The sequence below is a fragment of the Notamacropus eugenii genome, chromosome 5 (genome assembly GCF_028372415.1).
Source record: "Notamacropus eugenii isolate mMacEug1 chromosome 5, mMacEug1.pri_v2, whole genome shotgun sequence".
NCBI lineage: Eukaryota > Metazoa > Chordata > Mammalia > Diprotodontia > Macropodidae > Notamacropus > Notamacropus eugenii.
Window position 1 is genome coordinate 17750577 of NC_092876.1, and position 16768 is coordinate 17767344.

At 60.0% G+C, this 16768-nt stretch overlaps 1 protein-coding gene and 1 long non-coding RNA gene across 7 annotated transcripts; one reads left to right on the forward strand and one right to left on the reverse strand.

Annotated features, from left to right (window-relative positions):
- Positions 1–92: 92 nt before the first annotated feature.
- On the reverse strand, positions 93–6723 carry LOC140503536 (uncharacterized). 4 transcript variants are annotated; one of them, XR_011966820.1, is made up of 3 exons: positions 6515–6723; positions 880–5564; positions 93–614 (listed from the first exon to the last, which is right to left on the reverse strand). It is a non-coding gene; the product is annotated as an uncharacterized lncRNA (long non-coding RNA). The 4 variants fall into 4 exon arrangements; XR_011966818.1 differs by lacking the exon at positions 6515–6723 and having other exon boundaries at positions 880–4577; positions 4892–5024; XR_011966819.1 differs by lacking the exon at positions 6515–6723 and having other exon boundaries at positions 880–4698; positions 4892–4977.
- On the forward strand, positions 3469–16035 carry EPS8L1 (EPS8 signaling adaptor L1). Of its 3 annotated transcripts, none has more exons than XM_072607597.1 (21): positions 3469–3606; positions 3974–4023; positions 4215–4255; positions 4775–4833; positions 4911–5072; positions 5332–5481; positions 5983–6065; positions 6149–6297; positions 6585–6637; positions 6723–6849; positions 8227–8315; positions 8438–8512; positions 8636–8784; positions 9046–9187; positions 9455–9483; positions 10977–11127; positions 12474–12602; positions 12682–12775; positions 13687–13873; positions 14131–14263; positions 15737–16035. In XM_072607597.1, the coding sequence occupies exons 2-21, from the start codon at positions 4004–4006 to the stop codon at positions 15821–15823; spliced, it is 2109 nt and encodes a 702-aa protein (XP_072463698.1). In that variant the 5' UTR covers positions 3469–3606; positions 3974–4003; the 3' UTR covers positions 15824–16035. The 3 variants fall into 3 exon arrangements, with proteins under 3 accessions (XP_072463698.1, XP_072463697.1, XP_072463699.1); XM_072607596.1 differs by lacking the exon at positions 3469–3606 and adding an exon at positions 3610–3724; XM_072607598.1 differs by lacking the exon at positions 3469–3606 and adding an exon at positions 3727–3854.
- The last annotated feature ends 733 nt before the right edge of the window (positions 16036–16768 follow it).

The following is a 16768-nucleotide window of genomic DNA, read 5'->3' on the forward strand; positions in this document are numbered from 1 at the left end:
TGGGAAACCAAAGCATGCAGTGGAAGCCTGGAGAAATGCACCCCTCTGGCCAGTGGTCATGTTTGTTCCCCAGACATAAGGCAGAGGCCAGGTGAGGGGGGGTTGGCTGTTTATTTAAGGATGGATTGAGAGGGGATGACCCTGGAAGTTAGGCAGCCACCATTGGCCTAAACGAAACTCAGCCCATTAGGTCATTAGACTCAGCTCCTCAGTCCTGGAGGTGGGCACCGGGAGGCCAGGACACTTCCACCATCTTGCCTGTTGGTCCATGCAGGGCCTGTTGGCCAGCTTGGGGATCTGCCGGGATTTCCTCCTGGCCCAGCAGTCTATAGCACATTCAGCCCACTCTCCTAGGCATTTCCTCCCTCAAATATGCCTGAATCAACAGTGCTGTGGCCCAGCCCCTCCCCACCACATGCCCCAACCCTCCATGTGCAGTGACTTGTCGCCGAGGTCAGATGGCACCTTTGGAGGCATCTTGGGCGATGAGTTTCCAGAGTTGGCCTTTCTCTCCTGTGTGGGCAAGCAGGGTGCCTTGGGGAGAGGGCTGGGGATCTGGATTGCCCCCTCCCACTTCCACTTGTCTTCCCTTCTCTGGGCCTTGGGGTCCTTGTCTGTCAAATGAAAGGAGCTTACATCCTCCAGAAAGCAGCCAGTCAGGCCCTCTCTGGCCCATAAATAAGATCCTTCCCCTAGCCAGCCCCTCCCACTGGACTTCTGCCCCCTCCCCCAGCCAGCCCTCTTTGCCCAGGCTCTTTCAGCTTCAGCCCAAACCCCCCCAACCCCCAAACAGCTCTCATCTGTAGGAGGCCCTCCCTTGGCCCATGTTCTGACAGTCGCAGGGACACCCCACTTATCAGATGGGCAGATGGAACAGACCTGGGCAGGATGACAGGCAGACATGCTTGCTATAAATCAGGAGCCAAAAGGATCTCCACACATTGAAACCATGACCTGGATCCCCTGAGCTCAGGGATCCCAAGTCTGGAGCTAGAAGACCTTGGGAAAGTCAGGTGGGCAGAGAAGAGGGGAAAGAAAACACCCTAAGCTGAGGCTTTAACCATGGCCAGAAGGGGAGTGCGGGAGAGGGATAGGTCAATGGCGGCTGTCTGAAAAAGATCTGTTGGGCACAATGGACCACAAGCCCACCAAGAGTTGATAGTACTATGAGGGCAAAGAATAGGACAGCTGTCTGGCCTGGTGTTCAGGGCACCTGCCCAGAGGGTCAGGCCCTGGGGCAGCCCAAGGCCCCCAGGTCCAACTTCATTTTACAAAATGGGAAATTGAGGTCCAGAGAGGAGAGGCTTAATGGCACATTTCTGGTTAGGACTTGGGAGACTCAGCTGGAAAGGCCCCTTCAGACACTGCCTCACATACCCTCACCTCATGGTGGGGGAAACTGAGGCTTATTGTGAGAACTCCAAGGAGGATGCCCTCCAAAGTACCCCTCTGGAGTCAGATGGAGTGGAACTGAGCATGCAAACCCTGGGTGTGGATCTTCACTGGCAATGACTTCCCTCTCTGGGCCCCTGTTTCCTTATTTGTAAAGTAAAGGCACTGGGCAAGATGCTGTGTGCCAGGCACTGGGGAGAGATGATAATGGCAGCACCTACTGTGTACCAGGCACTGGGGAGAGAAGATAACGGCAGCGCCTACTGTGTGCCAGGCACTGAGCTATTTTACAGTTTATCTCATTGGATCCTCATGGCAGCCCTGGGATGGGTTAGTATTCTCATTTTAGGAAGTGTCTAAGGCTGGATTTGAACTCAGGCCTTCCTGCCTCCAGACATGATCCACCAGCTGACTTAAGAAGACTGGGAGTGGGAGGATAGAGGGTGTGTGGGGGAGGGGGCCAGCAGGAGAGGAACTTGAGCCATATCCTCCACCTTGACTGCCTCAGTCCCCAGCCCCTGCCCTTCCGCCCTTTGTCCACGTACCGGCCAAACTGGCTGCCACCCTGGGCCTCCCCTCCCTGTGAACAAACAGGGCCAACTTTGGCATTCCCTGCTCACAGCCTCTCCCCAGCTGGCCAGGCCGGTTCCTCTTATCTCCACCCAGCTTCCAGCCTTCCCCTGCCCCCATTCCCGGGCTCAGGCTAACCAGGGGACCCAGGCTCCCACTGGGCTGGAGAAGGGAGGGGTCTCCAGCACCAAGCTCAGCCTGGGCTGCCCCTCCCTCCAAAGACCTTCCAGCTGAGGCAGCCCCTCCCACTTGGGGCAGCTGTCTTTGTTATGTGTGTGTGTGTGGAGGGGGGGGTCCTGCATCTGACACCTGCTCCAGCCTGGGCGCCTCTCAGACCCAGAGAAGCAAATGCATGTGCCGTGGGAGCTTGAGGGGGAGAGGGCCCCTGAGTCGAAGAACCGAGGTGGGGCAACCCCGCCAGAGGACCAGGAGCAACGAGGGAGCCACAGAGAGTGCTTGAGCAGTGGAGTTACCTGGTCAGAGCAGGGCTTTGGGCTTCAACAAAAGGAGAGAAACTGGGGAGTCTGGAGGGGGCGGAGCAAGCTGTAGACTCCCCGTGCTTAGCGCAGTGCCTGGCACGTAGTAGTGAGCACCTCATAAACACTTGCTTTACAGAGCCTTGAACACAAAATCTCTGCTTCTCACTTTGGCTTTGCATTATTTTCAGCCAACCTGGCCCACTAGCTGTTTCCCAAGTACATGCTATTGGCCACCTCTGGGCCTTTGCCTGGGCTGTGACCCCTACTTGGAATGCCATCCCTCCACACTTCTTCATCTTAGGCTCAGGTCACCTCCTACCCATCCCTGTGCCCCCTCCCCGGGGCACTCGACTGCTTGAACTCACCTAATATTCTGTTCCTTCATGAATATTGTCCCTTATGCTTTTCTGCCCTCCTGGAGGATGGCAGCCCCTTGAAGGTATGTGGGAACCCAGGTCAGGCCCACACATCGAAGGCCCCTACCCCATGTTGACTGAGTTCTTGAGCAGGGAGATTTACCCAAGGACCCACAGCATGGAAGGGGCAGACCTAGCAGTGTTCAAGTTTCTTGATTTGAGGGAGAAGCAACCTCAGAAGTACCTGCTCCTCTCTGAACCTCAGTTCCCCCTCTGTAAAATAATCCTGACTCCCATTTCCTCAGCACTTGAAGGCTCACAAACTAATCTTCTCACCCAGCCCTGTGAGGGGTGGGGTTCATCAGAAGGAGGGAGCAGGTGAGATTTAATGATCTCCAAGCATCCTCCAGTCGAAGCCCCGGAGTCGGAGGTGGTATAGGCGGTATTAGCGGCTCAGAGATCTGGTCTCTCTCCCAGACCTAGGTTTTTCCGTCTTAGGTGTACCTGGGCGTGTAAGGAGGGAGGAGAGCAAGGGAGGAGGAGGAAGCAGGGACTGAGGGAGGGAGGGAGAGAGGGCTCAGTTTCGGTCACACCCAAAGCCAACCACAGGCTCAGGGCCCCTGGAGTGCCCTCCCTTCCACTGTTCCCGGGCACCTGAACCACTTGGTCTTTTCCTTCCAACGACCCAGGCATCCTGATCCCCTGGTCTCCACCTCCCTTAAGGACCCTGGTCCCTGAACTTCAGCTAGCACTGGCTGAACATTTCAGCTCCGCCTCCCAGGACCACACCCCACCAAGTGAAGGCTTAGGTATGTGGGGGGAGGTGGGGCACCTGGGTTCTCTCTCCCTCTGGGACCAGGGCCTAAGCCTGCTGTGACCCGGGAGGCTCTGTCTCCCAAACATCTGCCAGGACAGGACATCGTCCGGGTAAGCCCCAAGACAGAGACCCCAGCATCCTGCTCCGTGGCCAACTCTTCAGGAAGCTGGCGTTCAGTCCCCAGACCCAGGCATTCCTCAGCTCCCACCCCCTGAAGGACCTCAGTGTCTTGGACCCCAGGTGCATAGACACCCAGGCATTTCAAAGCCCCAGGGTCGACCAAAGAGCTCCCAAATCCCAGATTCCTTGGGGCTACTTAGGTCCCCGTGTCTCCCACCTCAGGCCTCTCCTCTCCCCAGGCTGGAAGCCCCCACTTCTGAGTTGGCAGCATGATGACCAGCCCAGCAGGGTGAGTGTCTTCTAGAGCCCCGGTCTCCCCCAAGGCTGGGAGCCTCCTGACCCTCCATCCTCCCTTCTTCCTCTCCCCCCTCCATATCCCCTCCCTTCTTCCACTTCTGCCACTCAGCGTTGGGACTCTGGGCCAGGGGAAGAGGGGACCTGAGAGGTTTCACTCGGTGACCCTCTGACCCTCCTCCTCAGGCCCACTGCAGCCCCCAAGCCCAGTGCCAAGTCCATCTATGGTGAGTGAGGGACTGATGTCCCTGGGAGTGCTGGGAGAAGACCCCAACTGACAGCCCAGGTTGGGATGGAGGCTGGGCTAGGGATCTCAGGATTCTTGGGTCCCTGCTGGGTTGTGGGCCAGGGGCCCGGTGCTTGGCCTTGGCCAGTTAAAAAACTGTCCAGAACCTAGCCCACCCCCCAAACACACACACATACCAGGCCGAGGGGAGGGTTCCTGAAGGTAGTGAAGGAGATTGAATGGAAGGCCTGGGTTCAAATCTCAGCCCTGCCCCTTTGGAGGTGGATGGATACCCTCTCCTCTGTGGGCCTCAGTTTCCTTGTCTGTAAAATGGGGAGGGGGCAGAATAGACAGCCTCCATAGTCACTGCCTCAGCTGCAAGTCAGTGGTCCTAAGGTCCCTTCCAGGCCAAGGAGCCTCCTCATTGGCAGTGAAGGAAGGATTCTAAGAAGGGGAATTGGAGCTTAGTGGGAGGAGAGGTGAATTATCTTTTCCTCAGTTTCCCTCTTTCTGGCCCCAGAGCAAAGGAAGAAATACTCCACCGTGATCATGGCAGACGTATCCCAGTACGCAGTCAACGTGAGTCTCGTGGGTCTGAGGGACCGGAATGAGTCAAGAGTCAGTGTCTGGGCCTCACCTGCCTCCCTTTCCCCCAGCACCTGGTGACCTTCTGCTTGGGGGAAGAGGACGGGGTCCACACGGTGGAGGACGCTTCAAGGAAACTGTCTGCTATGGATGCCCAGGGCCGGATCTGGACCCAGGAGATGCTGCTACAAGTGTCCTCGGGAAACGTGAAGCTTCTGGACGTGGACTCCAAGGTCAGGAGAGGAAGGAGGGATTCAGTGTTGGTTCTGGGTCCCAATTCCACTGAGTCCACTCCACCCTGCCGCTCTCTGGCCCTGACTTTCTCCCCATAGAGAAGTTCATGGAGGATCTCAAAGCACTTTTGGTATCAGAGGGGACAGAAGTGGGGAGAAGAAATGCAATGAAACAGACTGGCACCCCCTAAGAGATGCCCCCTCCATGGGGGTCCTGGGTGGGTGGGCAGCCCTGCCTGTGTCCCCTTTCCCCCCACAGGAACAGCTGGAGTCTTACGCCCTGGACTCCATTCTCCGATGTGAGGCCGTGTTCCCCCCAGGCCAGACACAAGCCCTCCTCCTCCTGGTGTGTCAGGAGCCTGACCGGCCCCAGCCCGATGTCCACTACTTCCAGGGCCTCCGAGTTGGGGTAAGGAGGTGCTGGGCCCAGGCTCCCGCTGGCCCATATGATGCAGGAAAGGACTGCTCCCAGAGCTGCTGGACAATAAGAGGCTGGGGGGGGGGGGGGACCAGCAAGGAAGAGGAAGGGAAGGGGAGGCCATGAGGATGCTGGGGGGAGGTGCCCCAGAGGAGGGCCCCCTGACTGGCAGGAGCCCACAGGGTCTTGGTGGGAGTACTAGTAGAAGCTGAGGATGACCAACCCAAAGACGGACGGGACAGAGAAAGGCAGGAGGAGAAAGGGAGGCAGGCATGGAGCCGGGATAAAGTGAGGGAGCCAGTAAGGGAGACTGAGGGGAAAGAGGGGCAGAAAGGAGAGCCCAAACTAGGGCCCCAGCCTCCTCCCCCAGGCCCTCTCTATCCTCCAGTCTCTGGTGAGCTCCTTCATTGTGGCTTTAGAGAGGACAGGTCCTCTGAGGAAAGGACTCAGGGCAGGGGGAGTCACATCTCCCAAATTGTCTCCCCTTGGCAGGCAGAGCTGATCCGAGAGGACATTCATGGGGCCCTACAAGCCCAGCGATCAGGCAGTGGAGACCGGCGTGCAGCCGCCCTAAGGTGGATGGGGAGCAGGATATGGTGGGAGAGGAAAGTGAGTCTGAGCTGGAGGATCCAGCCCCTGTGTTCACCCTGCTCCTCAGGGCCACCCAGGAGGAGCTGAACCGCACCCCCAGCCCTGGGCCTGCAGACACCCCCTTCCGACGTCGGCCTTCAACTCGTGTGGTCATCGCTCCCCGGGAACACCTGCTGGGACCACTGGCCAAGGAAGCCATCCCCGAGGAGAAGGAAGGTGAAAGCCTGGGAAGGGGGGGCATTGAAGGGAAAGGGGAAGAAGCAGCCTTCCTTCCCTCACAGTGCCCCCATCCCGTGTGGGCCTCTTTCTTGGGGAGCCCCCAGTCAGAGACAGGAGACATGGCCCTGCCCACAGGAAACCAGTCTGACCAGGGAAACAGGAGCCACCCAGAGGTGTGAAAGATGCTTAGGAAGCGAGCCGCTCACGTCCATACCTGGTCACAGAGGGAGGGAGGGAGGCGCGCTAGGCAGCTCTTTGTCTCTGAACTGGGCTGTCCTCTCTAGGGACCCAGAGGCCAGCTTTGGGGCTGGCAAGTCTGGAAGCTGAGCGCAACGTGGTGAGTGTCCTCGGAAGGGAGGAGTGCCCCGGGGGCCAAGCAGGGACCCCCTCCCATGCTCACCCTCTCCCCTGTGGGCTGGCAGGACATCCTGAACCACATCCTGGATGATGTCGAGAGCTTCGTGGCCAAGCTGCAGAAATCTGCAGAGGCCTCCCGGGTCCTGGAGCATCGGGAACGGGGCCGCAGGGTGCGCCGGAGAGCTGCCGGAGGTGAGGGAGGGAGGGAGGCCACTTCCCAGTCCGGTTCCTCCCCCCCCCTGCTATATATGTATATACACACATACACAAAATACACACAACACATACACCTAACACACACATACATGCAACACATACATACACATATGCATCCACACAACACGGATACATACACCTGTCCATGCGCCCAGTACACATACATATACACACAATACGCAAGCATACACATGTACACACAATGCATATCCATATTTACACATAGTACATATATGCACACAACACGCATGCATGCACACACACAATATATACAATACATGTACATACACACACGAGAACACACATGCATATAAATACATACACACCTGTACAGTTGGCACGCATACATACGTACGTACGCACAACACCCACCCCCCAGAACCAAGCACACGAGAGTGCGGACAGAATGAACAATCAGTGATTCCCCTCCCCTCTGCGGTGACAAGCCTGGGGCACAGGCAGCTCAGACCCGTCCAAGGGACATTGTGATCTCTGCCTTCAGCCAGCCTGGCGCTCTCTGGTCTCCAAAGGAGTAGAGGCTAGCCATGACCTGTAAGGTTTTTGCAGTCTAAGAGAATGATGAAATATAAGATTTGAAGAACGCTTATAGCCCAAGGCCAGGCACCTAGTAGGCAGGCAGGCCTCCAAGCTCATTCTTCTTTTTTTCTCCCAAGACACTCTTTCGGGGTTCAGGGTAAAAGCCGCCTTCCGCGGTTGCTTTCTCTCTATGAGAAGCAGGGCTTTGGGCTTGGATTTGGGCAGCCCTCTCCCAACCAACACTCACCACCTACAACACTCACAGACCTGGAGGCGACATGTCTATTCTGAGCGAGGGATGGAACAATCATGAAGGCAGTCAGAGAGACCGGGAGCGGGCCGGGCATAGGGCCGGATGCACCGTTCCTAGCTTTGTCTGGGGAGGAAGAGGAAATCCTGGCTCTGCCCAGGGCGGGCATTAGGGGGCATGCTGAGGGGCGCACTGGCCCTGAATTCCCCTCCCCCCTACCATTCAAAGACTGGACCTCACCTGTTCCTTTCTCCTCTCCTACTCCCCCACCCCTTCCTCTGTCCCTGTCTCCTTTCCTCTCCTTTCTTCTCCTCCTCTCTCACCTCAGTCTCCTTTTCCAAAAGTGTCACTGGCAGTAAGGAGTTACATCTCTTGCCATATATAGGCCTTCCAAGGCCACCTTGGCAGAGTGCTACATTACATTTACAGATGGGGAAACTGAGGCCCAGAAAGGAGGAAGGGATTTGCTTAAGATAGGACGTGGACCCGACTGATTACTCAGGGCTCTTTCTACCACACCAAGACTCTTCCCCTCTTCTCTGTCCCCCATCCTATCTCTCCCTCAGAGGGGCTCCTGACCCTTCGAGCAAAGCCTCCCACAGAGGAGGAGTACACAGACATTCTGCAAAAGATCAAGTATTCCTTCAGCCTGTTGGTGAGTTATCTGGACCTGACCTTGGCCCAGAGGCCTGGTCTACAGGGCTGTGCCAGGAATGCACCCCACTCCCTGGTATCTGAGAGCAGCTAACCCAGACGCTCCTCTCCCCCATCTCCCAGGCCCGCCTCCGTTCCAACATTACAGACCCCTCTGCCCCAGAGCTCCTTCACTTCCTGCTGGGTCCGCTGCAGATGGTGAGGGGGCCCTGAAGTGGGAGGGGGGTGGTCAGACCTCCAGGGGGGAATTCTGGAAAGGACCATCCAAAGAGGTAGGTGGACCAAGTCCAGGCTAGGGCATTCCTTCTGGTCCCATGCTAGGTGGTGGACACCACCGGTGGCCCCAGCTTTGCCCAGGCGGTGCAGCAGCCTCGCCTGACGGCAGAGGCCGTGACTCTGCTGAAAGAGAGTCTGACAGCCCGAGAGGTCGAGCTCTGGACTTCGCTGGGAGATGCTTGGACCAAGGCCGGGTACTTGGGAGCTGAGACTGGAGGCTAGGCTGAGTGGGTGGAGAGGAGTCCCACTGTGAACACCTGAGCAGCCTGGGGCACAGCAGGCCTTTCAAGAAACTTTAGGCATGCAAAGCATGCTACAAATGTTCTCATATATCCTCACAATCACCCTGGGAGGGAGGGATCATTACCATCCCCATTTTACAGCTGAGGAAACTGAGGCAGGCAGCAGTTAAGTGGTTTAGGTGACTCCCACCTCCTCCCTCTCTGATCCCACAGGCTTGAGCTGCCCCCTGAGGATGGCACCCCCTATATCCCAGTCTTCTACAGTGGCTGGGAACCAGCCCCCAGCGCCCCAGGGGGCCAGCCCTGGGAGGATCCCGTGGAGGGCCAGCACAAGCATGAAAGGCGTCGCTGGCAGGTGAGCCCCTGCCCCCTCTCCTGGGCCTCAGTTCAATCTAAGGGAGGAATTCTCCCCCCGTGACCTCTAAGCCCTCTCAAATCCAGCAGTCCCATGGAAATAGCTCAGTTTAGGCATGGGGAAACTAGGACTCCATCTGACCTTTGACATGGCAGGCCAGAAAGGGTCTTGAGATTGAGATTCTGTGGTGCTTTGGAGGGCTCCAGGGCAGGGACAGGACATGAGCCTGGTTCCCCTCCCACCAATCTCCTCTTCTCTCCCTCCTAGCAATCAGCCCCACAGATCGAGGTCAATGGGTGAGTCTGAAGATGGGCCCTGGCTGGGGGTAGGGAAGGAAGTGGGGGGCCTGGTGGGGATGGAGACCCTGGGAGGGGTGGCTCTGGGCTGAGGAAAGGAGTCCTGGAAGCTCTAAACACCTGTCTCTGTCTCTCTGTGTCTGTCTCTGACTGTCCCTCTCTGTGTCCCTTTCTGGGTTTGGGGTGGGGGCTGCAGGTGGGTGAGGTGGTGAGAGGACGGGGAGAGGGGGATAGGCTGGGGGGATGCGGGAGGGATACAGACACAAGGAATGGGAGCATTGGACTGGGAACACAGGCAGAGATGGAGTTGGGTGGGAGGGTGACCAGGGAGGTGTTGGGACAGAGATGAATACAGGCAGACAGACTGACTCACAGAAATGGAGACAGGCAGCAGAAGAAACACACATGTACAGAGACACACAGAGACAGAGGGGTCAGGAGATTTGTGGAAAGGGAAGAGGAGGATGAGCTGCCCAATGGGCGCAGCTGCAACAGGGGAAAGGGATCAAGGTACCAGGGTCTCACTAGGTCTGCGAAGAATCCACTTCAGGGAACGGAGAATCAAGGGGCCAGGATGCTGGGGCTCATGGGGCAGAGGGGCCCAGACACTGGGGATCATGTGGGTTAGGGAAGCAGGAAAATCAAAGATAAGGGGAGGACTGCGCAATGGAGGGGGCAGAAGCGGGCTCTGCAGGGACTGGACCCCGGAGCTGTCAGCCCTGAACAGGGAGGGGCCGAGGCCCTGAAGACCCCCCCTCCCTTGCACAGGTAGGATTGGGTGGGGCTAGGCCCCACCCCTCCCCCTGCCCCACACAGCCCTGGGAGCACATACCTGCCCAGTCTCCACATCTGCTACCTGTCTCTTCCTTTCTTTCCTTTCTTTCTTCTTTTCTTTTTCTCTTTCTTTCTCTCTCCCCCTCTCTTTTTCCTTCCCTCCCTCTCTCATCTTTCCTTCCTCTCACTCCCTCTCCTTCATCCATCTCTCCCTCTCCATCTCCTTCCCTCTTACTTTCTCCTTCTCTCTCCTTCCCTCTTCATTTTTCCCTTCTTTCTTTCCCTACCTCTCCATCTCTCTAGTCTATTTTGCCTCTCTCCTCTCTCCTCTTTCTCTCTCTCTCTCTCTCTCTCTCTCTCTCTCTCTCTCTCTCTCTCCCTCTCTCTCCCCCCCCTCCCCCTCCTTTCCTCCTTCCCATTTCCATGTCTCTGCCTCTTATCTCTCCCACTGTCTCTCTATCCCCTCTCTTAGTCTCTCCTGTCAATCTTTCTCTGTGTCTGTCAGTAGCTCTGTATCTGTCTCTCACATTTTGTTGGTCTGTGTCTCTGTTTCTGGGGCTCTGTGTCAGCCTAGTTTTCTCTCTCCCGCCCTTCTGCCCCCTAGTACCTGCCTCCCTGCCCCCCTACTTTTCCCCCATCCCATTCTCCCATACACACCTGCCCCCTCTCCCTTGGGTGAGGCAGCTTCCCTCTGACCCCTTCCCCACACTCCCTCTCAGTCATGCAGAACCAGACTCAGAGCTGGAGCCAGGGCCAGGACTGGAATCCGAACCCGAGCCAAGGGTCCCAGGGAAGTGGGTTCTCTGTAACTATGACTTCCAGGCCCGGAATGGCAGCGAACTCTCTGTCCGGCGAGGAGACCTGCTAGAGGTGACCAAAATCTGGGGCCTGCAGGATGGGGAGTAGAGGGAAACAGAGAGATGAGGCATAGATAGAAAGGGGTAGATGGAGGCAGAGATACCCTCCACTCCTTCAGCATCCTGACACAAGTGCCTGGCACTGGGAGAGGTTCTGGGCCTCCCTCCTGCGAAAAGCTAGCCCCCTACACCACCACCCCCAAGACCTTGCTCCCGTCATCCCCCTCCTTGGAGATGCTTTCAGCTTTCCTTCTCCTATGGAGCCTTCGGTTCAGTCCCTTAAGGGGAGTCCTCCCTTCCCCCTTCTCCCTGTCCTCTCAACACTGGTACCATCTGGTGGTCGTCCTCTGCCACTTTCACACCAACATTCGCCTTCTCCACTCTCTCCCCGGGTGATGAGGTGGTTCCAGTGACCACCTCTTGGCAGGGGGCCCCTCAGATCCACAAGTCCTGCTGGGACCTCCCTCTGGCACTCCAGTTCCCCATTTTTCCTGGCCTGCTGGACATCTGGCCTCTGGATAGGCCCTGAACATTTCCCTCTCCACCCCTCAGACTGACCCCGTAGCCATCCTCCTGGTCACCCTCTCTGCCTCAGTGGCCAAGGCTTATTTCTACCTACCGTATCTCCCATCGATCACCTCTGCACTTGCACAGCCCCCAGACCCATGAGATCAGGCCATCTCCTGCCTGCAGGGTTATAACCAGTTCCTAGCTAGTCTGTCCTTGCAAAGCCTGATTCCTTCCTTCCTTTCATGGGCCTCCTCTCCCATAATGCCATCAATGGCTCCCCATGGCTACAAGGTCCAGGACTGACTTCACAGTCTTTCATTTCCTGTACTCTGTGGGCCTGTACCACCACCTTGTCCCCTCTTTCTATCTGGCCTTTCGTTCCCTCTCCCCAGTTCATCTTCCCCACCCCTCTTCATTACATCCCTCTGTCACAAAGCTGGTTGGGTGGTCCCCAGCTGCATGGCTCCTGGTTATTTGCTGCTATGTGTTGTCTGTGTGGCTGCCCAAGGATAACAAGACGTTGAATGGCTGTATTAGGTCCTGCCCTCAAGGGGCTTACACTGGGGAGGGGGCAGTTGCCACCTGGGCACAGAGAAATAAATGGAAACTAAGTAGAGGAGAGGAGAGCACTCGTGGGGGGGCTTCTTGGAGGAGGAGGACTTTCAAGGGGTCACCTCTGAGCTCAGAGAGCAGGGCCTCGCCTTTGTCCGTCTCTGGTGCTCCATACAGTGCCTAGGGCCCTGACATCTGAAGGAGCTGGTAAGTTAATGAAGGAAGGAATAAAGGAGAGGTTAGGGCCTCATACAGAATTCTTGAGTCTGTGTCTGCTTCCCCTCCCTGCAAAAACAGGTCCTAGATGATGCCCGGAAATGGTGGAAGGTTCGGGACCTTCAGGGACATCAGGGTTACGTCCCTTACAACATTCTCACTGCACATCAGGGGCCTCCAAGCCGAAAACCCAGCCCTGCCAGGGCACTGGTGAGCGGGGGCAGGGGAAGGAAGCCTGAGTCCCTGAGGAGTGCCTGAGGCGCCCCCCTTAACTTCCTTATTCCTCCAGGACCAGAGGACCCCTCCCCCACCCCTGGCTCCAGCCCCTCTCAGGCCCCCCTGGGGCAGCATGGACAGCCTGGACCTGGATGCTGGGGAGAAGGGTATGTGGGTGGCCGGTGGGTGGGCACCTGCAGGTCTCTCCAATGCTCCCATCAAGGAGTGTTCCTAGAAAGCCTTATTCAGGAGCCTTGGTCTCTCTGACTTTGCCAAGCTCCCTCCATGCCTGTCTCTGCACACCTGTCTTCTCTTGGATCTCTCTCTCTCTCTTTTTCCATCTATTATGTGGGTCTCTGTATTTGCCTGGGGGTGGGGGGAGGCCAAAGATCTGGGTCTCAATCCTTCCCAGGCTCTGATCCCTGAGGACCCTGCTTGGGGTGGGGAGGGAGAGGTCTGGGGCTCTGGTCACAGCCCTGGATAGGGGCCCTTTCTCCTATTTCTTTGTTTTGGGCTTCCGAGCCTCTTTGGACAGCTAAACCTGCCATCGCTCCTCCCTTTTTGCTGTGTCTGGTACTCTATATGTCACTGTGGACAAGCCCTGGACTTGGAGACAGGAGAACCATGGCTTGGAATCTGTCTGGTGCTTCCTGTGACCCTAGATAGATCACTCACCCTCCCTGAGTCCGTTTCCTCATCTGTAAAATGGGAATGATTACCCTTGTAACTTCCCACCTCCAACCCACACCCATACACAAAATGAGGGTCCTGAAAGGGAAAGCTTTTGTGAATCTGAGAGCACTATGCCAATGTGAGCTTGAGGTCACCCAGTCCAGCCCACTCACCTTGCAGATTAGGAACCTGAGGGTCACAGAGTGATTTGGCCAGGGTCACAAAGACCACACTGTGGCTGAGGCAGCATTCTGTGGATCTACTTTTTCTCATGTTCCTGACTCATTGAGTCCAGGGCCTTCCAGCGTCCTGGATTGGGGGTGAGGGGGTAGCGGGGAGTTTGGGTCTGGGTTCCGGGGGTCCCCCAACCCTGCCCTCCTCTCTCTACCCCCACAACATCCGGCAGAGAAGTTCGCGCACATGCTGATCATCAACGAGGAGCTGCAGGCCCGGCTGGCCCAGGGTCCCCGGAGCCCCCGGAGCACCAGTCGGGTGCCCAGTGCCGTCCGCCTGGGCCCCGAGGTCCCGCTCAGCCCCCGCTCCCCAGCCCCCCAGGTCCGCGCCTGGCTTGAGGCCAAGGGCTTCAGCCCCGGGTGAGTGCCCACAGCAGGGAGCTTGGGACTCAGGAGGCTGGAGAAGGGCCATCTCCTTATCTGAAGTCTCCTGGGACCCGAGTGACCAGCAGGAGGACCTGGCGCTGGGGTATGGCGGAGGCTGGGAACTCGGGGCTGCCAAGTCCGCGGGGCTCAGGACGCCCGGGTCTTTGTTCAGGGGATGGTTAGGCCGGACCGGGGTCGGGGCGGTCTGGGGGGCTCTGACCAACTTCGCCCCTCCCTCATCCCTCGGCTAGGACCGTGCGTGCTCTGGGCGTCCTCACCGGCGCTCAGCTCTTCTCGCTAAAGAAGGACGAGCTGCAGGCAGTGAGCCCAGAGGAGGGGGCCCGGGTCTACAGCCAAGTCACCGTGCACCAAGCCATGCTGGAGGTGAGTGCGGACCGGACGCCGGGGTCCCGGGGGAGGGGGCAGAGCTCCCGATGCCGGGGTCCCGGGGGAGGGGGCAGAGCTCCCGATGGCGGGGTCCCGGGGGAGGGGGCAGAGCTCCCGATGGCGGGGTCCCGGGGGAGGGGGCAGAGCTCCCGATGCCGGGGTCCCGGGGGAGGGGGCAGAGCTCCCGATGGCGGGGTCCCGGGGGAGGGGGCAGAGCTCCCTATGCCGGGGATCCCAGGGGGGCAGAGCTCCCGATGGCGGGGATCCCAGGGGGGCAGAGCTCCCGATGGCGGGGATCCCAGGGGGGCAGAGCTCCCGATGGCGGGGTCCCGGGGGAGGGGGCAGAGCTCCCGATGCCGGGGTCCCGGGGGAGGGGGCAGAGCTCCCTATGCCGGGGATCCCAGGGGGGCAGAGCTCCCGATGGCGGGGTCCCGGGGGAGGGGGCAGAGCTCCCTATGCCGGGGATCCCAGGGGGGCAGAGCTCCCGATGGCGGGGATCCCAGGGGGGCAGAGCTCCCGATGCCGGGGTCCCGGGGGAGGGGGCAGAGCTCCCGATGGCGGGGTCCCGGGGGAGGGGGCAGAGCTCCCGATGGCGGGGTCCCGGGGGAGGGGGCAGAGCTCCCGATGCCGGGGTCCCGGGGGAGGGGGCAGAGCTCCCGATGCCGGGGTCCCGGGGGAGGGGGCAGAGCTCCCTATGCCGGGGATCCCAGGGGGGCAGAGCTCCCGATGGCGGGGATCCCAGGGGGGCAGAGCTCCCGATGGCGGGGATCCCAGGGGGGCAGAGCTCCCGATGGCGGGGATCCCAGGGGGGCAGAGCTCCCGATGGCGGGGTCCCGGGGGAGGGGGCAGAGCTCCCGATGCCGGGGTCCCGGGGGAGGGGGCAGAGCTCCCTATGCCGGGGATCCCAGGGGGGCAGAGCTCCCGATGGCGGGGATCCCAGGGGGGCAGAGCTCCCGATGGCGGGGTCCCGGGGGAGGGGGCAGAGCTCCCGATGGCGGGGTCCCGGGGGGGAAGGAGGCCGGGGGGGAGGGGGCAGAGCTCCCGATGCCGGGGTCCCGGGGGAGGGGGCAGAGCTCCCGATGCCGGGGTCCCGGGGGAGGGGGCAGAGCTCCCGATGGCGGGGTCCCGGGGGGGGAAGGAGGCCGGGGGGGAGGGGGCAGAGCTCCCTATGCCGGGGATCCCAGGGGGGCAGAGCTCCCGATGCCGGGGTCCCGGGGGGGAAGGAGGCCGGGGGGGAGGGGGCAGAGCTCCCGATGGCGGAGTCCCGGGGGAGGGGGCAGAGCTCCCGATGCCGGGGTCCCGGGGGAGGGGGCAGAGCTCCCGATGGCGGGGTCCCGGGGGGGGAAGGAGGCCGGGGGGGAGGGGGCAGAGCTCCCAATGGCGGGGTCCCGGGGGGGCAGAGCTCCCGATGGCGGGGTCCCGGGGGGAGGGGAACGGGGTCCCCAGCTCCCTCCCCCCATCTCGCCCCAGGACTCGGAGAAGCTGTCGGAGCTGGAGGAGGTGATGGAGAAGCAGAAACGCAAGGTGGAGGGGGAGGCTGGCGCGGACGCGCTGTGACCCGCCCCCACCCCCCACACTCCCCCCCATCCCCCGCCCTCCTTTGGGGGCACTCCGAGCCCCTCAGCCCCGCCCAGACGCACATATCCTGCTCTTCTCTCCGGACGTCGGCCCGCCCCGCAGACTCCGCCCAGCGCCCTCCTGATTGGCTGAGGGCGGGAGGGGCGGGGCCGCCGAGCCCCCAGGAGAGAATAAAGCGCGTGGTGTCTCGAGCCGAGTGTCGGGTTTTGTCCGGCTTTGCACCCCCTGCTGTCCCCCGGCCCTGGGTCTCCCCTGGGGGCCTGCCCCGGGTCTACACCGCCTCCCTGCCAGGGCCTCCCCGGCTTAGGAAGCCTTTGAGCGAATGGACCCCAGAGGTCTCCAGGGTCGGGGGCGCAGCACGCCCCCCCCCAGGCCGGTCGCGAGGCCCGGTCTCCCCCAGCCCTGACGTGCAGTGCGACTGCAGGGGTCACAGCCCTGGGGCCCTGGCCTGACCCCCGAAACATCAGACCCCCCAACGGACCCCGGTGGGCCAGGCGCACCACGGGTGACCTTGGGAGCCCCGCGCCAGCAGACCCCTTCTGGAACCTGGGGCGCCGTCTGCCTCCCTCCGCGGAAGTGGGGCCGTCACCCCAACGTCTCCGTCCAGGTCACTGGGGGGTGGCCTCGGCTTCCTCCGATCCCCAAGGGACACCTCAAACCCCGCGTCCCTTAGGTATTTGAGACGATTGTGTCCAAAAACGCGCTGGGAAATCTTTCCCCTGGGTAACCCCCCGTTACTGCTTGGGCACAACTACCCCCCCAGGCATCCTCAACTCCCTCTGCACCCCGCAGCCACTCTAACTGGACCCCCTGACGTGGATCTACCCCCACCCTCAGGGAAAACCCTTCTCCCTTCCCAGCCGCAATTGCACCCGCTGGGCGGGGGGGGGGGGGCCACCTTACCCCAGCTGTGGTGTCTCTGGG

Bases quoted from the DNA above. Each gene is read 5' to 3' on its own strand.
- EPS8L1 (XM_072607597.1), top strand. From the start codon at position 4,004: ATGATGACCAGCCCAGCAGG. The intron at 6,850-8,226 runs GTGAGGGAGGGA...TCTCTCCCTCAG, and splicing joins GCGCCGGAGAGCTGCCGGAG to AGGGGCTCCTGACCCTTCGA. The intron at 12,776-13,686 runs GTATGTGGGTGG...AACATCCGGCAG, and splicing joins CCTGGATGCTGGGGAGAAGG to AGAAGTTCGCGCACATGCTG.